At 35.6% G+C, this 21,027-nt stretch overlaps 1 protein-coding gene across 3 annotated transcripts in view; it reads left to right on the top strand.

Annotated features, from left to right (window-relative positions):
* DPH5 (diphthamide biosynthesis 5) overlaps positions 1-21,027 on the top strand; it is a 28,703-nt gene that overhangs the window by 4,461 nt on the left and 3,215 nt on the right. For all 3 annotated transcript variants that reach the window (XM_043876030.1, XM_043876028.1, XM_043876029.1), the window contains exons 4-6: positions 4,713-4,821; positions 15,801-15,921; positions 20,815-20,854. In XM_043876030.1, the coding sequence (XP_043731965.1) occupies positions 4,713-4,821; positions 15,801-15,921; positions 20,815-20,854 (270 nt within the window). The remainder of the gene's footprint in view (positions 1-4,712; positions 4,822-15,800; positions 15,922-20,814; positions 20,855-21,027) is intronic.

Consider the following 21,027-nt stretch of genomic DNA (forward strand, 5'->3'; position numbering starts at 1 on the left):
GCAAGTGTCTTCTGCTTGCTTTGTCTTAAACTCCCCCCCACCCCGTTTTAATCATATGCTATTTAGTGATATTGCTATCACTTTACTTGCCTTGAATTTATCATTTATGAAGCCTCAGATTTCAATTTCTTATATCCACTGGGAGCTCTGTTCTTGCCCATTACAAAGATGGGCTTGTACTTGTCTTGTCAAGCATCATCAATCTCTAATGTCAAGCCAAATAGAACAATTCTTTTTCTCCAGCTGGTGACCCAAAATTTATGTCACAGATTTAAGAAACATAAGGACAATTAAGTCACTTTGAGCCCACCACCAAGGATATTTTTCAAAGCAATGGAGTTACATGTACATGTGTCTGTCAAAAAGAAAATAATTTATATCAATATGAGGTTTCGGAGATTATGTATCATTATTATTTGGTTGCAAATGGTATCCAGTCACTGACAAAGTCCGGGAAACCAATGCTACTTGAAGTGAGATTTGCAGACCATTACCAGCCTATAAACTTACCAGTCCATGATAAGATAAGTACAGAAATTGAAAGTAAACATTTAGACACTTTTATAGCAGTTTTACAAAATAATTTTATCTCTGCTGAAACTAATAATAAAATAATAAAAATAAGCAGCAAATAATCACAATCTCATTGACATTCTTAAAAGATCACTAAATTTGTGGGTGAACAGACTTTAGGGAGGCAAAGTAGCCCTGGTGCAAGAGAGAAAAAAGACAAATTGAGGAAAATTTAGAAGGAAAAATGCTCAGATGTATGTAATAGATGAGGATAGGAAAGAAGTAAGTCTTCAAGTATTCTGGCTTTAGTAACTGAGTAGTTGATGCTGCCATTTTTTGAAATGATGAAAACCAGCAAGGAAGAGGGCTGGGGGAAACAGGAATTGATCCTGGAAATGTTTGAACTTTCATGATACCTGCTAATGGAGCTCAGGGGAGAATCCATCCTGGTTATATGACTTTTAAAGCCATCCATATCTAGATGTTTAAAACCAGAGGAATGGGTGGAATTACTGTAGGAAAGAATAAGAGCAGGAAAAGAAGACCTAGGATGGGTCAGTCCCTAGGATACTGGCATTTCATGGTCTCTCAAGAGCAGAGGAAGATGAAAACTGTTAGAGTTGTGCTAAAGCAGAAGCCAAGGAAAGAGAATGTTTTAGAAAAGAAAGAGTGGTCAGCTTTGATGTACTGCTGAAATGTTGAGTAGAAGACAAGGATAGTCTGTAGTCTGTGTACTTTAAAGACTTTATGGAGGAGTTGGTGCTGGGAGAAGGTCTGGTTTAACAGTTGAAGATTGTGAGGTAGGATGGAGGGGAGTTGGGGAGAAAGGGAAATTTCAGTGTAAATGAAAAAACCTGAGGCGCAGAGAAAGTACTGCCGTGCTACTCAACAATCCTTCAGTGACTTCATGGCCTTAAACCTTTTAACAGTTTATCTACTTTTTCCATTGGCTGCTCCTCTTTTTGACTGTGGTAGAACCAAGCTATTTTGTAAATGTTTCGCATTATTCATTTTCTGTTTCTTTCTCATGCTTTTTCCTTAAAACAGACTGTTCTTCCCAGTTTCTATTTATTAAAATAATAGATTCTTTGAGACCCAACTTAGATGCCACCTCTTCTAAGAATCTTCCCATATTTTATTCAGGAATAAATGCTTTTTTTTTTTAAACTTCTAGCGAATTAATTTTCCTTATGTCAGTGACTAGTCATATATAACATTGCATTCATATTTATGTGTATTTACTGTACTGTAGTTGTTTTTCATTTACCCACTGGATTACTATTCAGATATATTAGTCACTGAAGATAAGATGATAAGGAAGGTATAAATTGTAATTGGGCCTTGAAAAATTTGAATTTAAATTAATTAAATAGATAAACCAGGAATGGAATACAAAATGTAACAGGGCACTGAAATGCTTCTTTATATATGACCAAAAAATGTACTGTGTTTAAGTTTAAGCCCCTTTCAACTTATTCAAATAAAAAACTCAAAAAGAAGGGGAAATTGTTTACTCAATCTTGAATTATTTTTTGTAATTTTTTAAAAATTTCAAATATTTAAAAATTTATAAAATTTATCATTTTAACCATTTTTGAGTGTACAGTTCAGTAGCACTAAGAACATTCACATCATTGTGCATCTATCGGCACCATCCATCTCCAGCAATCTTAAATTCATGAAGAAGGTACTTGAAAGTCAGTTAAGTCAGTTGGTGTAGTTCTCATCTTTGCCCTTTCTTTAGGTTGTTTAAAGGAATGTGGAAGTTAATCACATAAAGAATGTAAATGACTTTAAATATACTGCACCAGTAGATCTGACTCAGTCGTGTGAGAGATGACAGTGTTAAGCTTTCTATCCCTGTAAAGAGCAGTTGAACAAAGTCGTCATTAAACAGATTCTTCCTGAAGATAGTTCTGTTTTTATTCCATTCTGTATTTTAATGTGCTCCGTAACTATATGTATTTTATAATAAATGAACACATAATTTTTTATCTTTATGTTGTGTCCATTTCCTTCATGGCATGCACGTGCACACATGGACATACACACACACACACACACACAAATATACCTTCTTTGCCTGTCTCCTATGTACCTTAATGTGAGTAATTTGATTGTTTCCATTCTGCAAATTAATGTTATTATAAAGTAAAATGTAAAATGAACAATCTCAGCCTTATATATTCAAATTGATTTTGGTTAGAGCCACACATGCCCAGAAATAGTAATAAATTTGTCTTTACACACAGCACTGCACATATGCATGCATGCACCCACAAACACACATACACACACACACACACACACAGAGCCTTTCTCAGTCTACTATAATGAAATATTTTCATGAGCCACAGACTGAGGAATGCCTGGTATGAGGGTGTTAAATGTGTAGTTCATACCAGTTTTTTTCTTTTTTTTTAAATGTAGCAATATAATGCAATATAATCTAGGTAATTGTGGTAATAAAATAACAGTTTTATCACAGTTTTTCATAGCAGAAATCTGAGAAGCTCATTTAATCACATTTATAGCAGTTTCACAAAATCAAATCACTTTGCCAGGTCATTAAATCTTCATAGTATACCAACCACATCTGGTCATTTTAAATGAACTTGTGAAAAAGAGAATAATTCTAAACCAGTTTTTCTTTCTGCTCATCTATTTAAATAACTCACCAAGTAACTAATTTCATTTTCCCTTATCTTAGTGTTAACTAGTGAAATCCTGTTTGGAAGGGATATTAAAAACATTCTTTACAACAGGCATTAATATTTTTTTTTAAGCTTATTCTAAGTCAAATTAATGATTATTTTTTTAGTAGCTGTTGTTTCATTTTATGTGTGTGATTAAAAACAGACTTCCCTGGTGGGCATTTGTTAATCTGTTTCTGACTGCCTCATGGGGTAAAAGCCCTTGATCTTGCTACTTGGTATGCGTTGACCAGTTGACAGGTTCTGCTTGTTTGTATGTAGTTTCTCAAACATGCTAATGTTGCTTTCCCCAGTTGGGCCTGGAGTTCTCATCAAGGGGGAAACAAGCTGTTAATAATGCAGTTCTAAATTGATTTGGGGTTAGGTTTCACAGTATCCATATTTATGTTTACATGTATTCTCCCTTTACCCTGAGAAACAAAGCCTTCAAAATAGAGCAGAAGTTACAGTGGAAGCAGTGTCAGACTTTATCTTTTTGGACTCCAAAATCACTACAGATGATGATTGCGGCCATGAAATTACAAGTCGCTTACTCCTTGGAAGGAAAGTTATGACCAACCTAGATAGCATATTAAAAAGAAGAGACATTACTTTGCCAACAAAGGTCCATCTAGTCAAGGTAATGGTTTTTCCAGTGGTCATGTATGGATGTGAGAGTTGGACTGTGAAGAAAGCTGAGTGCCAAAAAATTGATGCTTTTGAACTGTGGTGTTGGAGAAGACTCTTGAGAGTCCCTTGGACTGCAAGGAGATCCAACCAGTCCATCCTAAAGGAGATCAGTCCTGGGTGTTCATTGGAAGGACTGATGCTGAAGCTGAAACTCCAATACTTTGGCCACCTCATGCGAAGAGTTGACTCATTGGAAAAGACCCTGATGCTGGGAGGGATTGGGGGCAGGAGGAGAAGGGGATGACAGAGGATGAGATGGCTGGATGGCATCACCGACTCGATGGGCATGAGTTTGAGTAAACTGCGGGAGTTTGTGATGGACAGGGAGGCCTGGCATGCTGCGATTCATGGGGTCACAGAGTCGGACACGACTGAGCGACTGAACTAAGTAACTAACTAACTAACTAGTTGTGCTATAATTTGAAACTTTGTCACAGAAATTATAAGAGATTAGAGGTCAAAATATTTGAGAATTGCTTCTCAAGTTCAGTTGCTGAGTAATATTCCACAGATGTCTTTTGCAGTTATTAACAGAATAAAAAGAGCAAGTTAAAAGTTGCTTTTTTTCTGTAGCTGCCAAGGCTGCTTTAAGAGTGTTAAAGGCATAATTTAACATTGTACAGGGCCTGTGTAAATTTATACACTTGCCAGAATTCCCAGATGACAGCTTAAGCAGGTGCTTTGAAATATTTGAGGGAGAACAGTGTCCTTGACTGATTCTTCTTGACCGTTTGTGCTCATAAAATGTTGTAGATTGACTGCCTTAAAAAGTCAGTCTTTGTTAGTTTAACCCAACCTGATCTTTTTTCACTACAGGGCTACAACACACAGTGCTCTTATTCTGAGAGCAACAAAACTGGGGATTCCTTACAGAGTTATACACAATGCGTCCATAATGAATGCTGTAGGCTGCTGCGGTTTGCAGGTAATACTACAAAAGAATGGTTTTCTTAGTGGTATTTAGCAAAAATGTTTTTGTTTTTTGCAAATTCCCATAGATTTTATTATATTTCATGAGTTATAAGACAATATTATCTTATATAAGACTGTGTATTAAGTTTTTTAATACTAGATATTTTATACTAATTTTCCTATACCTTAGACTTTTCCCCCTCCCCCTTAGAATAGATCATTGAAATTTATCTAATGAAAGATTTTAATTCTATATCCAATTGGTACATACAAAAAAGGGAATATAACTCAATTGGTTAAGTATTCCTAAAACCTTTTTACATTATTCCAAATAACTTTGCATTGCTGAGGGCCATGTTTTTCCACTCGGTATTGTTTTCTGTGTGGTCAAGAGCACTATGATGGAGCATTTCTTAAAATAATACATAAAAGAGCTAAATGCCAGTGATATTAGGCTTTTAAGCCAACTTGGCAGTACTGATGTTGTTAGTTGTATTTAACTCAGAAATTTTGGTTCTGAGGAGTTAAAGGAGTGCTCTGTAGCTGCGTTTAAGATTTTCTATTTCAAACTTGAAATTTGTGTTTGAAATTTGGGTTCTGATGTTCACATGTGTGTAATCCTTGACAGTTGTGACCGCTTATGGCCAATAGTAGTTTTAAGACTCCATTGATTGCTAAGACACATTCCTATTTCAGATATAATAGGAAAGAGAATTTGCACCTTACAAACTGTGAAATACATCTTCCTGGAATACATAATTTAAAGTAACTTTGCAAAGTAAGGGACAACATGAGCTGAGAACTGTTGGCCTATATTGGTTGGTTTCCTCTCTGAATATGAAACGGACATTTTATTTTCATGAAGTCTTAAATATTTTGGTCATATATGTGGAATATTCTCAAAATCAAATAAAAGAAAAAATAGTAGTTATTCTTTGGGGAATCATTTATGTATTTCCAGTATCTTGGGAAGTATAAAGATAGCTTGATCCTTTCTGCACATTTATTTTAAAGGAAATATAATCATATAAAACTTAATTAATACTTGTATGCTTTAGTGAAGCCCATGGGTAAAAACCACTGTCAGTTATGAAGTACTGGCATGATTATTCTGATACTGCAGTTTAAAATTTTCTACACACTAGTTAGATGTCCCCGATGCATTCCCACATAGAATAAGAGCTGCTAATTATTAGGCACAAGGAGACGGCTCACAGCCAGTGGATCACCTAGCCTCTGAATTCAGTGCTAGCTGTATATATGGGAAATCTCAGAAAACACTTTTTCTTTTATTCTGAGGGTCAATAAAATTCTATCTAATAATTCATCCGTTTAAAAAAAATAGCTGTTTACAGCAAGAAGCTACATTACCCTTGGAACTCAGTGCTGTCTCTGGGGCTTTAGAGGGACCTATATTTTTTGTATTACCTAGGAAGAGTAGCTCACTTTAATTGACCAGTCCTGGCTAGTCATCCCAGAAATATTGCCATTGGTTCTGAAGAACCAGAGAAAAAGTATAAATGATTTACCTTTCAGTATTCATTACTTGCTTTTGGCTATAACTGTGTCCAAATGGGCAAAGAACTTTGCTGTCTGTTTTGTCTTCTAATAAACTGCATACTTAAAAAAGCCTTGCCAATTCAAGTCTTTTTTTTTTAACACTTAAAATTCTCTCTGAACATTTCTGTGTTGGAGTAAATTGAATTCTTGGTGCTCAGATTCTTGAGTGATTCTCAATCTAATATGCTTTCCTCTGGACAACGCTGCCTTTCAATCATTTAAGAATGACTGCTAGGAGAAAGGAAAAAAGAGAGGGCAAAAATTATCATGTGTTAGACAAAAATGTGAATCTTAGGTTAATTGACTATATTTTTTCATATTGGTTTTGTTTTTATATCTGAAGAAGGTTAGTTAGTCCCTTTCCATCATATTTTGCTCTAAATTATCTTATGATAATCTATTATTTAGAGTTTTTAAGCCTAAATTTTTAAAAAGATCCTTGTCTTTTAAATCTGTTATCCAGACTGGCTAAAGGTAGACTTGTCCCTCTGATCCTCTACATTGATAAAGAAGTGCAGAGTTATTTTTCTTATGTTTAAAATGAATGAAGGTATTTGAGAAGGAATTTACTAAGAGAATTGAAGTTTCTATACATATAAGCCCTCAAGATCATATCCATATTTACATATTTTTTTAATGTAACTTTCAGTTTTACATGGGATTTCTCTAAGCAGCCACAAAGTATTGTTTCCTCATCTTAGTTCTGTTCTCTAATCTGGATATGAAATGACTTACTACTTGTGTGAAAAACAGAAGGTAGCTTTCTGTTTTCTGGCTTATGTATTTATGAAATCTCTATGAAAGTATAATTCTTATACCATGCAAGTTATTCATAGCCCAGGAGAAGAAGGGATTGATGCCTTAAGTATTGATGCCTTTGTATAGTTTTCTAAGATAAAAAACATGGAAAAATAATCATATTCATGGCATGCTTAAATTTTAAAATAAATGTCTATCAGTATCCTGCAGAATGTAAAAATTCTGGCCAAGTCTCCTTCCTTATAATAGCTGGTCTTTTTCTCTTTACTATTTTGACTAGCATTTATGGAAAAGAAAGTAACCTGTACCAGTGGTCCTCCATCTTTAGTGTTCATCAGAGTTACCTAGAGGGACTATTAAAGAGTTTGCTGGGCATTCCCTTTAGATTTTCTGATACAGTATATATCTGGGGGTAAGGGTCTGAGAATTTGCACTTCTAACAAATTCTCAGGTGATGCGGAAGCTACTGGTTATAGGCACCACACCTTGAGAATCACCAACACAGATAAAACATTTCTTAGAAAGTTAAAAACTGTACTGTCATTCTTTTAGTATGGTAGAGTTGGAAAAGTCGATCTTAGTTCCCAGAAAAATGCTTGCTAAATGTAGAATGTTACCTTGCTGTGCTCTCTTGCTCAATTTCCTAAAAGGGAAGTGGGCACCACTTTCGAAAGGCATTCTGTCATCTCTGTGAAAACAGCTTTCCTATGAATTCAAAAACAGCCATCAAGTTATTGAAGATAAGTGCTACTTTGGGTAAGGTGACAGACCTGGACCATATGTACTTTCCAACATCTTTACCTTAGGTTAAGGACGAGTAGTGTGAAATTCCTTACCTGAAAATGGGTACAGTATTTTTAAACTATTACTTATTATCCTTTCAAACTGTCTTTTTTGTTGTTGTTTTTTTTTTTTAATTTTTTTTCCATTTATTTTTATTAGTTGGAGGCTAATTACTTTACAGTATTGTAGTGGTTTTTGCCATACATTGACATGAATCAGCCATGGATTTACATGTGTTCCCCATCCGGATCCCCCCTCCCGCCTCCCTCTCCACCCCATCCCTCTGGGTCTTCCCAGTGCACCAGCCCTGAGCACTTGTCTCATGCATCCAACCTGGGCTGGTGATCTGTTTCACCCTTGATGGTATACTTGTTTCAGTGCTATTCTCTCGGAACATCCCACCCTCGCCTTCTCCCACAGAGTCTAAAAGTCTGTTCTGTACATCTGTGTCTCTTTTTCTGTTTTGCATGTAGGGTTATCATTACCATCTTTTTAAATTCCGTATATATGCATTAGTATACTGTATTGGTCTTTATCTTTCTGGCTTACTTCACTCTGTGTAATGGGCTCCAGTTTCATCCATCTCATTAGAACTGATTCAAATGAATTCTTTTTTGTTGTTTTTAAAAGCAGCGTAGAGAGCCCAGAATCGACCATCAAGTATTTTTTATTAACTTTGTAGTTCATTAACCAACAGGAGACTCTTAATTATTAGTATCAATGAAGGTAAGTAGTTGCATAGACTAACACTTCTGCTCACACACACAGACAGTTGCTATGTGTTTTATTACAGTATGCCATAAATACAGTTCTTTACCACAATCCGCATATACCTAATGAAATTTTTGTTGTTGTTAAATGAAAAGTATATTAGAGGTTGCCAAGTTAGACATCGTTAAGAGGAATAGTTATCTGTTTATTCAGCAAATACTGTTTGCCTTCTTATTGGATTTCCCTGGTAGTTCAGATGGTGAAGAATTGGCCTGCAATGCAGGAGACCTGGGTTCAATCCCTGTGTTGGGAAGATCCCATGGAGGATAAAATGACAACCTACTCCAGTATTCTTGCCTAGAGAATTCCAGGGACAGAAGAGCCTGGTGGGCTACAGTCTGTGGGGTCACAAACAGTTGGACTTGACTGGGTGACTTTTACTTTCTTATTGTTTGCCTACTGAGTTTCTTTGGATATGGTAATAAACCTGACCAAGAAGGTCTCTGCTCTCAAAGAACTTACATTCTAGTAGGAAAGAGAAGCGATAACAAAATAAATATCAGGTAGTGCTAAGTATGAGACATTCAAGAAGACTGCTCGATCAGAGAGTGACTAGATCACTACTGTCATTGGATAGACAGGAGAGGTCTCTCAGGGTGGTAACATTTAAGATTAGATAGGAATGAGGAAGGGACAACCATATCCCAAAGTTGGAACAAAGACCCTAAAATGGAAGTGAGCTTGGCTTCTTAAAGGACATGAAGGAAGCCTTGCTGTAAAGTAGCAGGCAGAGGGGCTGGATAGGTGGGTGGACTTGGATCACTAGGCTGTCTAATACACTATCAGGAGTTTGGATTTTATTCTAAGTGATATAGGCTAACTGCCTTAAATCCCCTAGAGGGATTTAAGCAGAGCAAATAACTTGATCTGATAAGTGTTTTAAAAAGATATCTCTAGCTGGCATGTGGAGATAGAACTGCTACCAGGCAAGACTAGAAGTGAGGAAATCAGTAAGCTTATTGTATTCCTTTAGAGGAGAGATGATGGGGGCTTAGACTGCATGGACAGGGTGGGGAATAGTCGAGATATATATATATATATATATAGTCACTATATATAGGTGGGGTATATAAGTTCTAATATCCTATATATTTGAAAGCTAAAAAGTTGGCCTGTTTTCCAACTTATTTCTTTATTATAAAATGTTTTTTCATTTATTTGGCTGGGCCAGGTCTTAGTGGTATCATGCAGGCTTCTCTCTAGTTGCAGTGTGCAGACTTAGTTGCTCCTTAGTATGTGGGATCTTAGTTCCCCTACCAGGAATTGAACTTGTGTCTCATGCATTGCACGGCAGGGTCTTAACCCCTGGACCACCAGTGAAGTCCCTGTTTGCCAACTTTAGGCAGAGGTTACGTAGATTTTCACTGAGTTAACTTTGAGATTTTTCACAATTAAAATGTTAGTTACGAACATGTGTACTTTAAAATCATGTTGTTTGAAATACCTAGGCAACAGATACTTGTAACATTATTTGTATTCTGAGGATTTTTCTAGTCAAAGAAAAATCTATTTATTTATCAAGAGCCAGACATGGTGGTTATATTTAAACATTCCTGGTAATGAAAAATCAAGGATTTTTCTCAGTATACAAAATACAGGAGGAACAAGTCCTTTTCTTGAAATCTTCAAGTTAAACATTTAGCAGTGTAATCATGCAAAATCAGAATTGCTTTTATTTATTATTGTTTCTGCTTTTGAAGAGTCATTTTGTAATTATTTTCTTGATAATAAATGACATATATACTCATAAAAAATTGGAAAAATACAGTAAGTATAAAGAAGAAAATAAAAGTGTCCATTGTCTCACCTTCTAAAGGTAACCACAGTTATCGTTTTGGTATATTTTCTTTCAGTCTTTTTACTTAGCACTTATTATGTGTACCTTCTCCTGAATCTGACAAACTAAATAAAAGAATTATATAATACTAAAATGCTTTTTTTTGGCCTAGTATTTATTTATAAATAAATACTAGAATTTATTATTAGCGATCTGTGTTATAGAATGTATTAATTCTTGTAAAAGTTTGGTGACTGAAATAATTTTGAGATATTTAAAGGAAATGTAAATAAAACGGTTTGATGAAACCAGGTAGCAATGATATCTGCATAAAAACTGCCTTATCAGTTGTGGCTGACTTCAGGGAAAAGGTTGTATAATTTTCTCATCATTATGAAATGCTTCCACTTTCTCTGACTGTTGCATGAGTGACCTTGATTATTGCCATATGTTCCTCTGTTTATATAATACCTTTCTACTTTGGAAAATATATATATTACTTTCAAAAAGTAAGAACTCATTTCCTTCCTTTTTTAAAATAACAGTCATTGTGATAGTCAGCATTTTTGACCTTGTAGTAGTTCTTATTGTTAGTTTCCAGAAGCATTAAATTGGTTTCATTGTTGTCCAGGCACTGTTGTAGAAATGGTAAAACTTAATGAGTACAAAGAACACCAAATTAGATAATAACGGTATCAGAGCTCTGCATTACTATTGTAACCTTAGAAAACCTTAGAAAACTTTATCCAGTAAGTTCTCCCTTCTTTTAGTCACTTCGGAATTATTTTTGACCACCTGTTAAATCATGAGTATATTAAATTTTTTCCCCTTCCTTTTCATTTCCTTTTTTTAAGTCACTGTTTTAATAGCCATCTTACCATTATTCTCTTACAGTTTATAGTTTTCTGCTTAAATTGTAGATCTGATTATGCCATTCCTCTATTCAAACAGTCCTGGTAAATCTCCATCCTATAAGAGAGTTCAGTTACTTGTGTATGTTTGTGTGCTCACCATATTATAAACTCCTTAATTTGCTCATCTTCACATCTTCCTTGCGACTTTATTGCAGTGTCATGCATATAATCAATGTGCAACAAATATTTGCTGAGTTGAATTGCTTATTTATTTATTCCCCCCCCACCCCGCTTGCCCCCCACCCCAAGTTGGATCTTGTCTTTGGAATTGTATGCTTTAAATTGTGATTCTTTCACTTAATTTATGTGTGGGTTCTCTTATTTATATGTGAAAATATAAATCTTACAGCTCTTCTGTCTACATAGTCATTCAACTTTATCTGTGTACCTGCTTATGTAGCCATGTGTATAATCTTTCTTACTGTTAGCAAAAATCAGTGTTATTATCAGTGTTAAGCAAAATGCATGTGAAGATTAAAAACTAAAATAAGTATTCTATATAAAAAAGAAAACTAGTAACTCTTGATTAAATGGTTTCGTGGTACATTTTTGGACAGCCCTGCTGGGTCAGCTTTCTTTTACATCACAAGTTTAAGTGATCTGGTTAGGCTATACATATATAAAATGGTATATGTAGGGCTTGCTAAAGTTCTTAGCAAGTTAAATTTTCTAATTTTTCCATATCCAAGAAAGATACTTTTTAACTTAAAAATCACAAAATATTTTCATTTGAATATAAAGTGTGTGTGCATTCTCAGTTATGTCTAACTCTTTGTGACCCCATGGATGGTAGCCCTTCAGGCTCCTCTGTCCATGGGATTTTCCAGGCAAGAACACTGGAGTGGGCTGCCATTTCCTTCTCCAGGGGATCTTCCCGACCCATGGAACTGAACCCAGGTCTCTTGCAATGCAAGTAGATTCTTTACCATCTGAGCCACCAGGGAAGCCCTTGAATATAAAATACCAAAGCATTAAAATCTAATTATAAAATGGAGCTTACAAAGCATCTGTGCTCCTGAAAGAAAGGAAATATCAGCAGTGAGATGAACAATAAGACTATTAAGGTCATTCAGGCAAGTGGTATTGAGAACTCAAACTAAGGTAGAGAAAAAAGAAATGAATAGTATCTGGGTAAACTATAGAGAGCAAGAATTGACAGGAATTGGTACATAGTAAGATGTCAGGAATTAGACATACTTGTTAGAGGCAAGTCAGGCAGTACTTATTTCTAGACAGTTGCTTAATGTCACTCTCAGTATTGCCCAATATTTCCCGCCTCTGTTGCTTTGTTCATATCATCTCATTCTGCATGTTCAGCTTCCCTAGGCTAAATCTTACCCATCCTCTAAGGTCCACCTTATATTCTGTCTATTCAAAAGTTACCTTCAGGTGCTCTCTAGGTGGGGGAAACACTAAACTCTTTTAATCTATATCTATTTTTTTATTATTGTTTATTACCTCAGATTTGTCTTTCTTGTGCATCTTTTCACTCTTAACTAGTGCCTTATATATGATTAAATATTTCATTTTGAATTGAGTTTTTATCTTCAATAGATTAAAAAAAATCATGATTCAGTATCAAGTTAGATAAACTGCTTTCCCTGTAACTTACTCTAGGTTAAAATAAAAAAAGCCTGTATTTGCCTACTGGTTTTGAAAAGTGCTTCTTTTATAATCTTTCAGTGTAGACCTGCATCAGGAATGGTTTGAAGGGAAATGATCATAAGCACAAATGCTTACATTTTTAGGGTGGTAGGTACACAGGTCTCGGCAACCTCAGTTCTCGTCAACTATGTGATTTTGTTCCAGTTTCCTCCTGTACTTTACTGGTAAGTCCTTGAATTGTGAAACACAAAGGGACTGGTCCTTCTGTTCTTTGAGGTACTGACATCTAAATGGTGAAACTGTTTGCATAATGTTCCAGAATTCATTGAAGAAGTTTGTACCACAGCCATGGAAATGGTTACAGTCTATAAATCAGGGTCCTAGAAAGCAGTGCTTATGTGAGGTTTTCTTTAATCCCCCAAATTAGACAGTTCAGAGAAGCTTTTACACAAAGTGTTTCAGCTAGTGATTACATGTGACTAGCATCTCAATGCTCTTTTAAATGAACTGTTCCTTGCTTTTTGAATGAGGAATTTATGTCCATGACTATATTTCCGTGACTCTTAAAATATTGAAAACTTGTTTATTTATTTATGGTGACATATGTACTTTGCTTTAATGGTTTTACCTTAAGGTTTTTTTAAATAGAGTAATGTTAATATTTCAAAATCTGATCAGAGATGCCAAAAATCCTTTTCAAAATATAAACGATTGAACTTGTCAGATTAAGTCATAAGCATAGTTTCAAATATTTGGTAATATTTTTGAGCTCATTCCAGTAAGGAAAGCAGTTGGATTATAGTGTAACACATTTTAGAGCATCTTCTTTATAAACATTATCATTGTTAGATTACCACATCCCTAACATTTACTGAGTCTTTACTATGGCACTGGGCACTACCTACAGTATATCATTTAATCCTTAACAAAACAGATTGTTAGGTTTATAATTATTATATCGAATTGGCGGGGGAGTTCCTCCTGAAAGTCACCCAGCTAGTCACCATGATCATCCTGGTAGTAGGAACCAGAGCCACAGCTCCACAGCGTTTGCTTGCTGGGTGAGGTATAAGTGAGACTGCATATTTCCTGAGGGCTGGAGCTCTGCTTCTCACTTTATACCCGTGCATAATGTAATGCCTGGCACGTCGCGGATGATTCATAGTAAATATTTGTTAGATACGTTTGCCTCTCATGGAACAATAGCAATGACAGAAACCCCCAAGAGAGCAAGGCTTATTCCTTGTAGCTTACCTGAATGTATTCCAAAGATCTCACATTGGAACTCTACATTTTTTTTTTACAGAGAAATCATATTAGGTGTGACTGGAGGGTTTATGATTTCATTCTGAGAGTTACATGGGTCTTTGTAAACTAATCTGTGAATTTGACTGCCCTTGAATAGCATGGCTTTGATGAGGAAATCCTCTTTAGGCAATTTTCAAATGGACTTTGGCAATAAAGCCTATTGGTAAGTAGGTTGGAGGTTCTGGCCATGTGAGGAATACGGTGACATGAACCTTCTCTTTGTAGCTCAGAGTCATCATTATGAGTATGAGTGATAGCTTTTAAGCCCTCCATGTATAAACGTCAAGAAAGGTTGAGCTTCTTTAGGCATGTAGAGATGGGGGACCTTGAATATGCCTCTTGCAGCAGCATTGTTCAAATGAAGACCTTCAGGCTTAGAAAAGTTAGGTAATCTCATGAAGTCATACAGCTATTTCAACCAAACAGCTAACTTGTGGCAGAGACTAGGTGTGATTTTCAGCATTTAGTGCTTTCCGGCTGTGTTAAACATTCTTTTAGGCACTCTTTACATTGAATAGTTCAGATCTTTATGTAACAGCTTTAGTATTAGGTTTCGCAATATATTAAGTCTTTGAAAAAAATAAAGTCCATTGTGCAATACCTAGATAGGAATTAATATAAGAATATCATTCACAGTTTGAATAACTTTTTACATGTTATTTGGTTCACACAACTCTGTGGGTAGGAAGGGCATGCTGTTATAGAGATTAAGACTTGGAAAGAAAGAGTAATGTCACCCAGCTAACAAGTTGCAGAACCAAAGTTCAAAACTAGATTTTCTCAACGTAAGATTTGGAGTTGGATTCACTTAAGTGAGATGTGCGGCTAGCCTGGAAGCAAGTTGGAACAAAGACACTTCTTAGTTGTGTGATGGTCATGTGGAGTAGATGGGCCACCGTGGGGGGAAAGGAGGAGGTTTGGGAAAAGGCCCTTATCGTTGAACTCTAGAGTCGGGGAATAAACAGTGGGGAAAGTAAGGGCGTAGGTTTTGAGATATGACCACAGTGAGTATGCAGTGTATGAATTTTACTGAGCTGGCATGGTGGAAAGGAACTCTTCCTCAGACCCAGGTTTGAGTTCCTTTCTACTAACTGGCTGTGTGACCTTAGGCAAGCCAGTTCATCTTTCTGAGCCTTGGTGGACTCCATAAAATGAGAGTAATAGGAACCATGTGAACACTGCTCTGACTGCTCACAAGTCTTTTTTTTTTTTTTTTTTTGCTTCCTTCTGGGTTCTCTGTATTTTAGTATTTTTAGCAGCTACCTAGCTAAATCATGAACTAGTTACATATGTTCCTGTACTGAATACAGAAATACTAGAAGCCTCCTACCGGAAGGGCATCAGAATGACACCAGTTGCTCTGGAGCAAAGGGAATTTTTATTACCTTTTTTTGATGACAGATTTGATCCCCAGTCCATCTCAAGTTTGGGTCTCACTTTTTATTTCGATTGTTATCTATGAGACAGTAGTTAGTGAATTGTTATATCATTAATTAATGTTTTTATTTTTTCTAGTTGTATAAGTTTGGAGAGACAGTGTCTATCGTTTTCTGGACGGACACTTGGAAACCAGAAAGCTTCTTTGACAGAGTGAAGAAGAACAGACAAAATGGCATGCACACTTTATGCCTACTAGGTAAGTGCTCTGCAGTTTCACTAGGGTCACAGTATGGAGTTGTCCTATTGTTCTTGTTTTGATTTTGTATGAAGGTAAAACTGTTCTGTGTGATACAGTCTAGCTACTCTGTGCATGGTGTGCCCTCCCCCATACTCTTGTGGAGAAGTGAATTTTCATTCCAAATACAACTTGTCTATTCCTGCATATATAACACAGTTCTTGCTGCTTCCTACTTCTGCCCTATTAGATCCTCTCCAGCATTCCATCTTTTACCCATTTGTTCATTAAGAGCCCGTCCTCATCAATTTACAGCAACTCAGAAGACTTATACTGAACATTTACTCTTAGCGAGTTCCATCCTATCTTTCTTGAGGTGTCCTTTGAATACTGCAGTCGTGATGCTATCAGAATCACAGAATTATAGATCTGAGAGAGACTCTGGAGATCAGTCTTCAATGAAATTGAGGCCCAGAGACATTGGATCATTTTCCCACTGTCACCCAGCTTATTGGTTGCAGAATTGGTAGAATCTACAGAGCCTGTAATTCTCAGCTCTTTTCACTGTATTATGCTGCCAAATTGTTATTTCCTACCTAGTGTGGAAAGAGTTGGGGTCCCTGTCTTTGTGTACAAAGATGATGGTACTGATAGAGCTTCAGGAGTTTCAGCTACTGCATTTGCCAGCAGAGGTACTGGAATTATACTGATTCACATTCACTGTCAGTTCCTTCTCTACAGTATGTGTTGTAAAAATACTGTAATCAGAACTTTAATCTGTGGCTGGTCAACAGAAGAGAAGCAACTGTCATCTTTGATAACTTTGAAGTGACACTTCTGCTTGACATCAGAAGACAAAATCTGAGTGCTACTCTATACTAGCTAGAGAGTATTTTGAACAGTCCATACCTTTGCCTTCTTTTTTATCAAATAGGAATAACCTTTTTCTTGTCTTTTGGAAGTGTTTAGATCAGTATATATGTGTGTATGTGTATGCACATACACATATATAAAATAAATATACATAAAAATAAATACATTTATTTACTTTAAGGTTTCTAGTCTTTTGTGTTGAAGTCAAATTACTATGTTTGTAAACACTGATTCACACTCTTGTAGTTTGTTTTTTTTTATCATTTGTTGGGAACAAAATGCTCACGTATTGGCGTCAGTCCCTGGACCGTACGCTGAATTGCACTGTTTTGGTTCCACTTTGCGTTAAGTTATCCATAGAAGAATGTCTGCCATGTAGCACAGAATCAGGGCAAAGAAAGAACCCCTAATTTTGACCTCTGTAGTAAGTATAGATATTCAGAACATTAGAAGAGATTCCTATTTGCCAAAGACATTTAGGTTGTCTCATGTACAAAGTTCTCTATTATTCAATAATATATAATTTGTACATTATCAGAATGTCTCTTTTAAAAGAGAAGACTGTAGAAAAGTTTTACTAATGTTTAGCATTTCTTATAGAGTAGAATTTGGAAATTCTGTAGAGCAGAGGTTAGCAAACTAGCACCGCTGGATCAAATCTAGGCTACCACCTGTTTCATAAAGTTTAATTGGAACACAGCCACGCTACTTCATTTATGTATTATCTGTGTCTGTTTCATGCTACAATGGCAGCAGTAAGTAGTTTTTGACAGAGACCTTGTGGCCTTCAGAACCTAAAATATTTACTACCTGGTTCTTTACAGAAATGTTTACTGACTCCTGATCTAAAGTAAAATTCTACCTAATTTAATGTACACCCTGTATTCCCCAGTGATTTTCTTTCCCATTACCTTGTGTAACTTCTTGTCTTACCATTCATCTGAATTGTTATATTAACTTGTTGGTTTTCTTCTTTACTTCATAAGAGCAGGGACTTTGTCTTACTGACTCCTCTCTTTCTAACATCTAGAAGTGTAGCACAGTGTAGCTGTCCAACAGATATGTAATAGAAGTTAATTGGTTGAAGTTTACTTTTAGTTTCAGACTTAATCTTATTTACCCATTGGCACAGAAAATCTTTAACTCTTGCTAGTTCATTCAGTTCCAGCTAGATTACATTTCTTTTTTACTCCAGTAAGAGTGACACCTAATTAGTTCTAGATCTAGATCAGGCCATGCATGCTTCTCTGGTATTTTTTTGGCTTATGCCTGAATCCCACAATTTACTGGTGTGATAATGCTTTCTTATTTTAGTTAATTATCAGTGTAATTTAGTAATTCATTATTAGCTAATTAGCTTTATAGTTTTGTGTTTGGATTTTCCATGTGGAAAGCTACCAGTCTCCCTCTTTAGTACTTCTTATTGGCAGAACTTATTTTGTGGTTCTTGTTAATTCATGTGGAATATGCCACTAAAGGTATCCATCATGTTATCTTAAACTTAGAGCCAATTAAGGCCAGAAAGTCAAAGGAGAATGAGGCAAGAGGTACAAGCGTTTAAAAAAGCTGTTATTAAAGGCAGAGGTAGAAATACATGCAACTGAGGGATGAAAAATAGGGATTCATTGGAGCTCAGATATGAAGTGTGTGTGTGTGTGTGTTTACACAACAGAACTGAGAAGTTTTTAAAACAGAATGGGGATAAAAGTAGTCTTAAGAGGCAAGCTACCTGTGATAACATCTTCATGTATCATGAAAAAAATGGAGGAAAGGGGGAACAATTGGAATTATCTTTTGGGAGCTTTGAAAGGGCAGTTAGAAATTCAGCTCACAGTATTTATTAAGTATTTATGCCCATTGTGGAGCTAGGTTCTTCTGGAATACCAAGGAAGTATTAGACCTGGGTCCTGCTCTCAGGATTTTGGAATCTAGTTGGAACTAATGTGCTGTGTACCTGAAAGCTGAGAGAACAATTAAGTTCTATTGTATGCAGAGGCAGGAAGGACAACCCAGAGCTTTGGCTCTTGAACTTTCTCTAAGAGCTGCTGTCTCTTTTCTTGGCTTTCCTGGGAAAAGACAAACAAGGTTAAACAATATATCTTCCTTGCTCCATTAACAAAAACAGGAACAAGGTGTGAAGTATAAGATATCATGATTCTGACTTCGCAAACCATAGATCTCATCATTTAATCACCTGGAGTTCTCATTATTTTTAATTAGTATGTATTTATTGAACGCCTGCTCTTATGGGCCATACCCTGTAAGGATTAGTGAGACTATGTCATGATAAGAAACCATAGAGAACTTAAAATTTACTTGGAAAGGCAAGACTGATATATATGATGTAACTGGAGATTAACAAAATATAGCATTAATTGTATGACTATCTCAAAGGACAAAGAGCCTTTGGGAGGAAGTCTGTAAAGGCTCTCTGAAGGAGTTTGGACTTCTACTCTACTTAATAGGTAGATAGTTTAAGTTGAGCTGTCATAGTAGAGCCACGTGAACAAATTTATTCAGTAGAATTTATGGTGTATCTGCTAGGTACTTTACATTATGCTAGGTGCTGGTACTAAAATGAATAGAAGCAGCTTACATTCTAGAAAGTAGAAAAGAATAAATATGGCCTGTGTAAATACAAGGTAAGATGAGTCTGGCTTGAATTTATTCACTAATACAGACTTACATTTAGTGAAGAAGCATTTGCCCATAAAAATTCTCCCCAGCCCTCTTCATTTTTAAAATAAAATTCTATAGAACATATCATTTAAAAAGTGAAAAAATTGAAAATATTAAAAACTTAACTATCACAAATAACATTTCAGAAGCTCAAGGTGAATGCATTAATAAATGTTTACTTTTTAAAAATGATTACAACTATTAGGTAAAGGAGATCTAAGTTGATGTTTATATCATTAATTGTATTGCAGGCCATATTTCAGTAACAGGTATACATATTTCCTATATGTGCCATACAATGAAAATACCTAAATAATGAATTTCAAACCTGAAAAATATATTCATTGCTGGTTCTAAGAACATTTAGAAATATATGTAAGGGATTGTCTCTAGAGCATTTTCCAAGCAAATGCTTAGTATCCTTTGTAAGAAAAACTTTTATAAAGTTTATAATCACTTGAGAAAGTTGTTGAAGCCTATCAAAAAGACCACTCAGTTACAGTGTATTTATTTTTGCAGAAACAAACTTTGGCCTAACCATTTGTTTTTAGCATGTAGAGCAGGAAGCAGCTGTTGCTCTTGCTGTTGTGTACTGAGTTCCTGTGAGGATGTAGAGTGATTCTACTTTTTCACCTTCTACCAGATTGTTTAGCTGAGCATCAGTGATTACAAAGCATAAAGAATCAAATCTTTGTGATGCTTTCATCATCAAGCTTTATAAGAACAAGGGCTATATGTGTTTTGGCTGTTGTGGCTACCAGTCCATGCTTGGGAAATCCCCAATAAAGTATGAATATTTGGTATTAAAATGTTTCATAAGTTACTGGCATGTCTTACCATTCACACAAAAGTGAGTCTCTTCAACATGTGGTAAGAATTTTCTTATATTTACATTACATGCATTGAAATGTATATTCTAGTACCTGAAAAATAGGTAAGAATAGGAACATAACAAGAACTTTCCAGTTGGGTCTGTGCAGTTACCAGCTAATGGAAATGAACACAAAAGATTTTGATTAGCTGTTAGAGAGTGTATATGCCAATATTTATCTAACTCTTTCCTGTGTCTTCTTTTCCAAGAGGAAATTCAATCCGTTCAGGATGGTCTCAGGGCCAACCTCATGTTTGTTTTCTAACTAATGATCTTTATACAACCACAAGCTTCCATTCTTCTTTATATTTCCTTAAAAATGTGGCCAGATACAAGTGTGAGGGAAAATTGTCAAAAACTCTCAAATTAGCATTTTAGAGACTTGAGAAAAATATTTACCAAAAATTTAGGTGTTTCAGCTGAAGTTTACATGTAGGATTTTGGGTAAAGTACTTAATTAAAAGAGAACTATCTTTTTTTGCTTCCTACAGATATCAAAGTAAAGGAGCAGTCTGTGGAAAATCTAATCAGGTAAGTTCATGTTCTGAGAATGCTTAATTCTATTTTAATTCCATGGACTACAAATTCTACTTAAATGGCATAAGTTCTAAAGATTGTTGAAAATCAGTTTTCAGTAACAGTGCAAAATTTAACACTTTCAATCTTATGAAATGTTAAGCAGTATGACAGAATGGAAATAGCAG

Source organism: Cervus elaphus, chromosome 20 (genome assembly GCF_910594005.1).
Source record: "Cervus elaphus chromosome 20, mCerEla1.1, whole genome shotgun sequence".
NCBI classification, from domain to species: domain Eukaryota; kingdom Metazoa; phylum Chordata; class Mammalia; order Artiodactyla; family Cervidae; genus Cervus; species Cervus elaphus.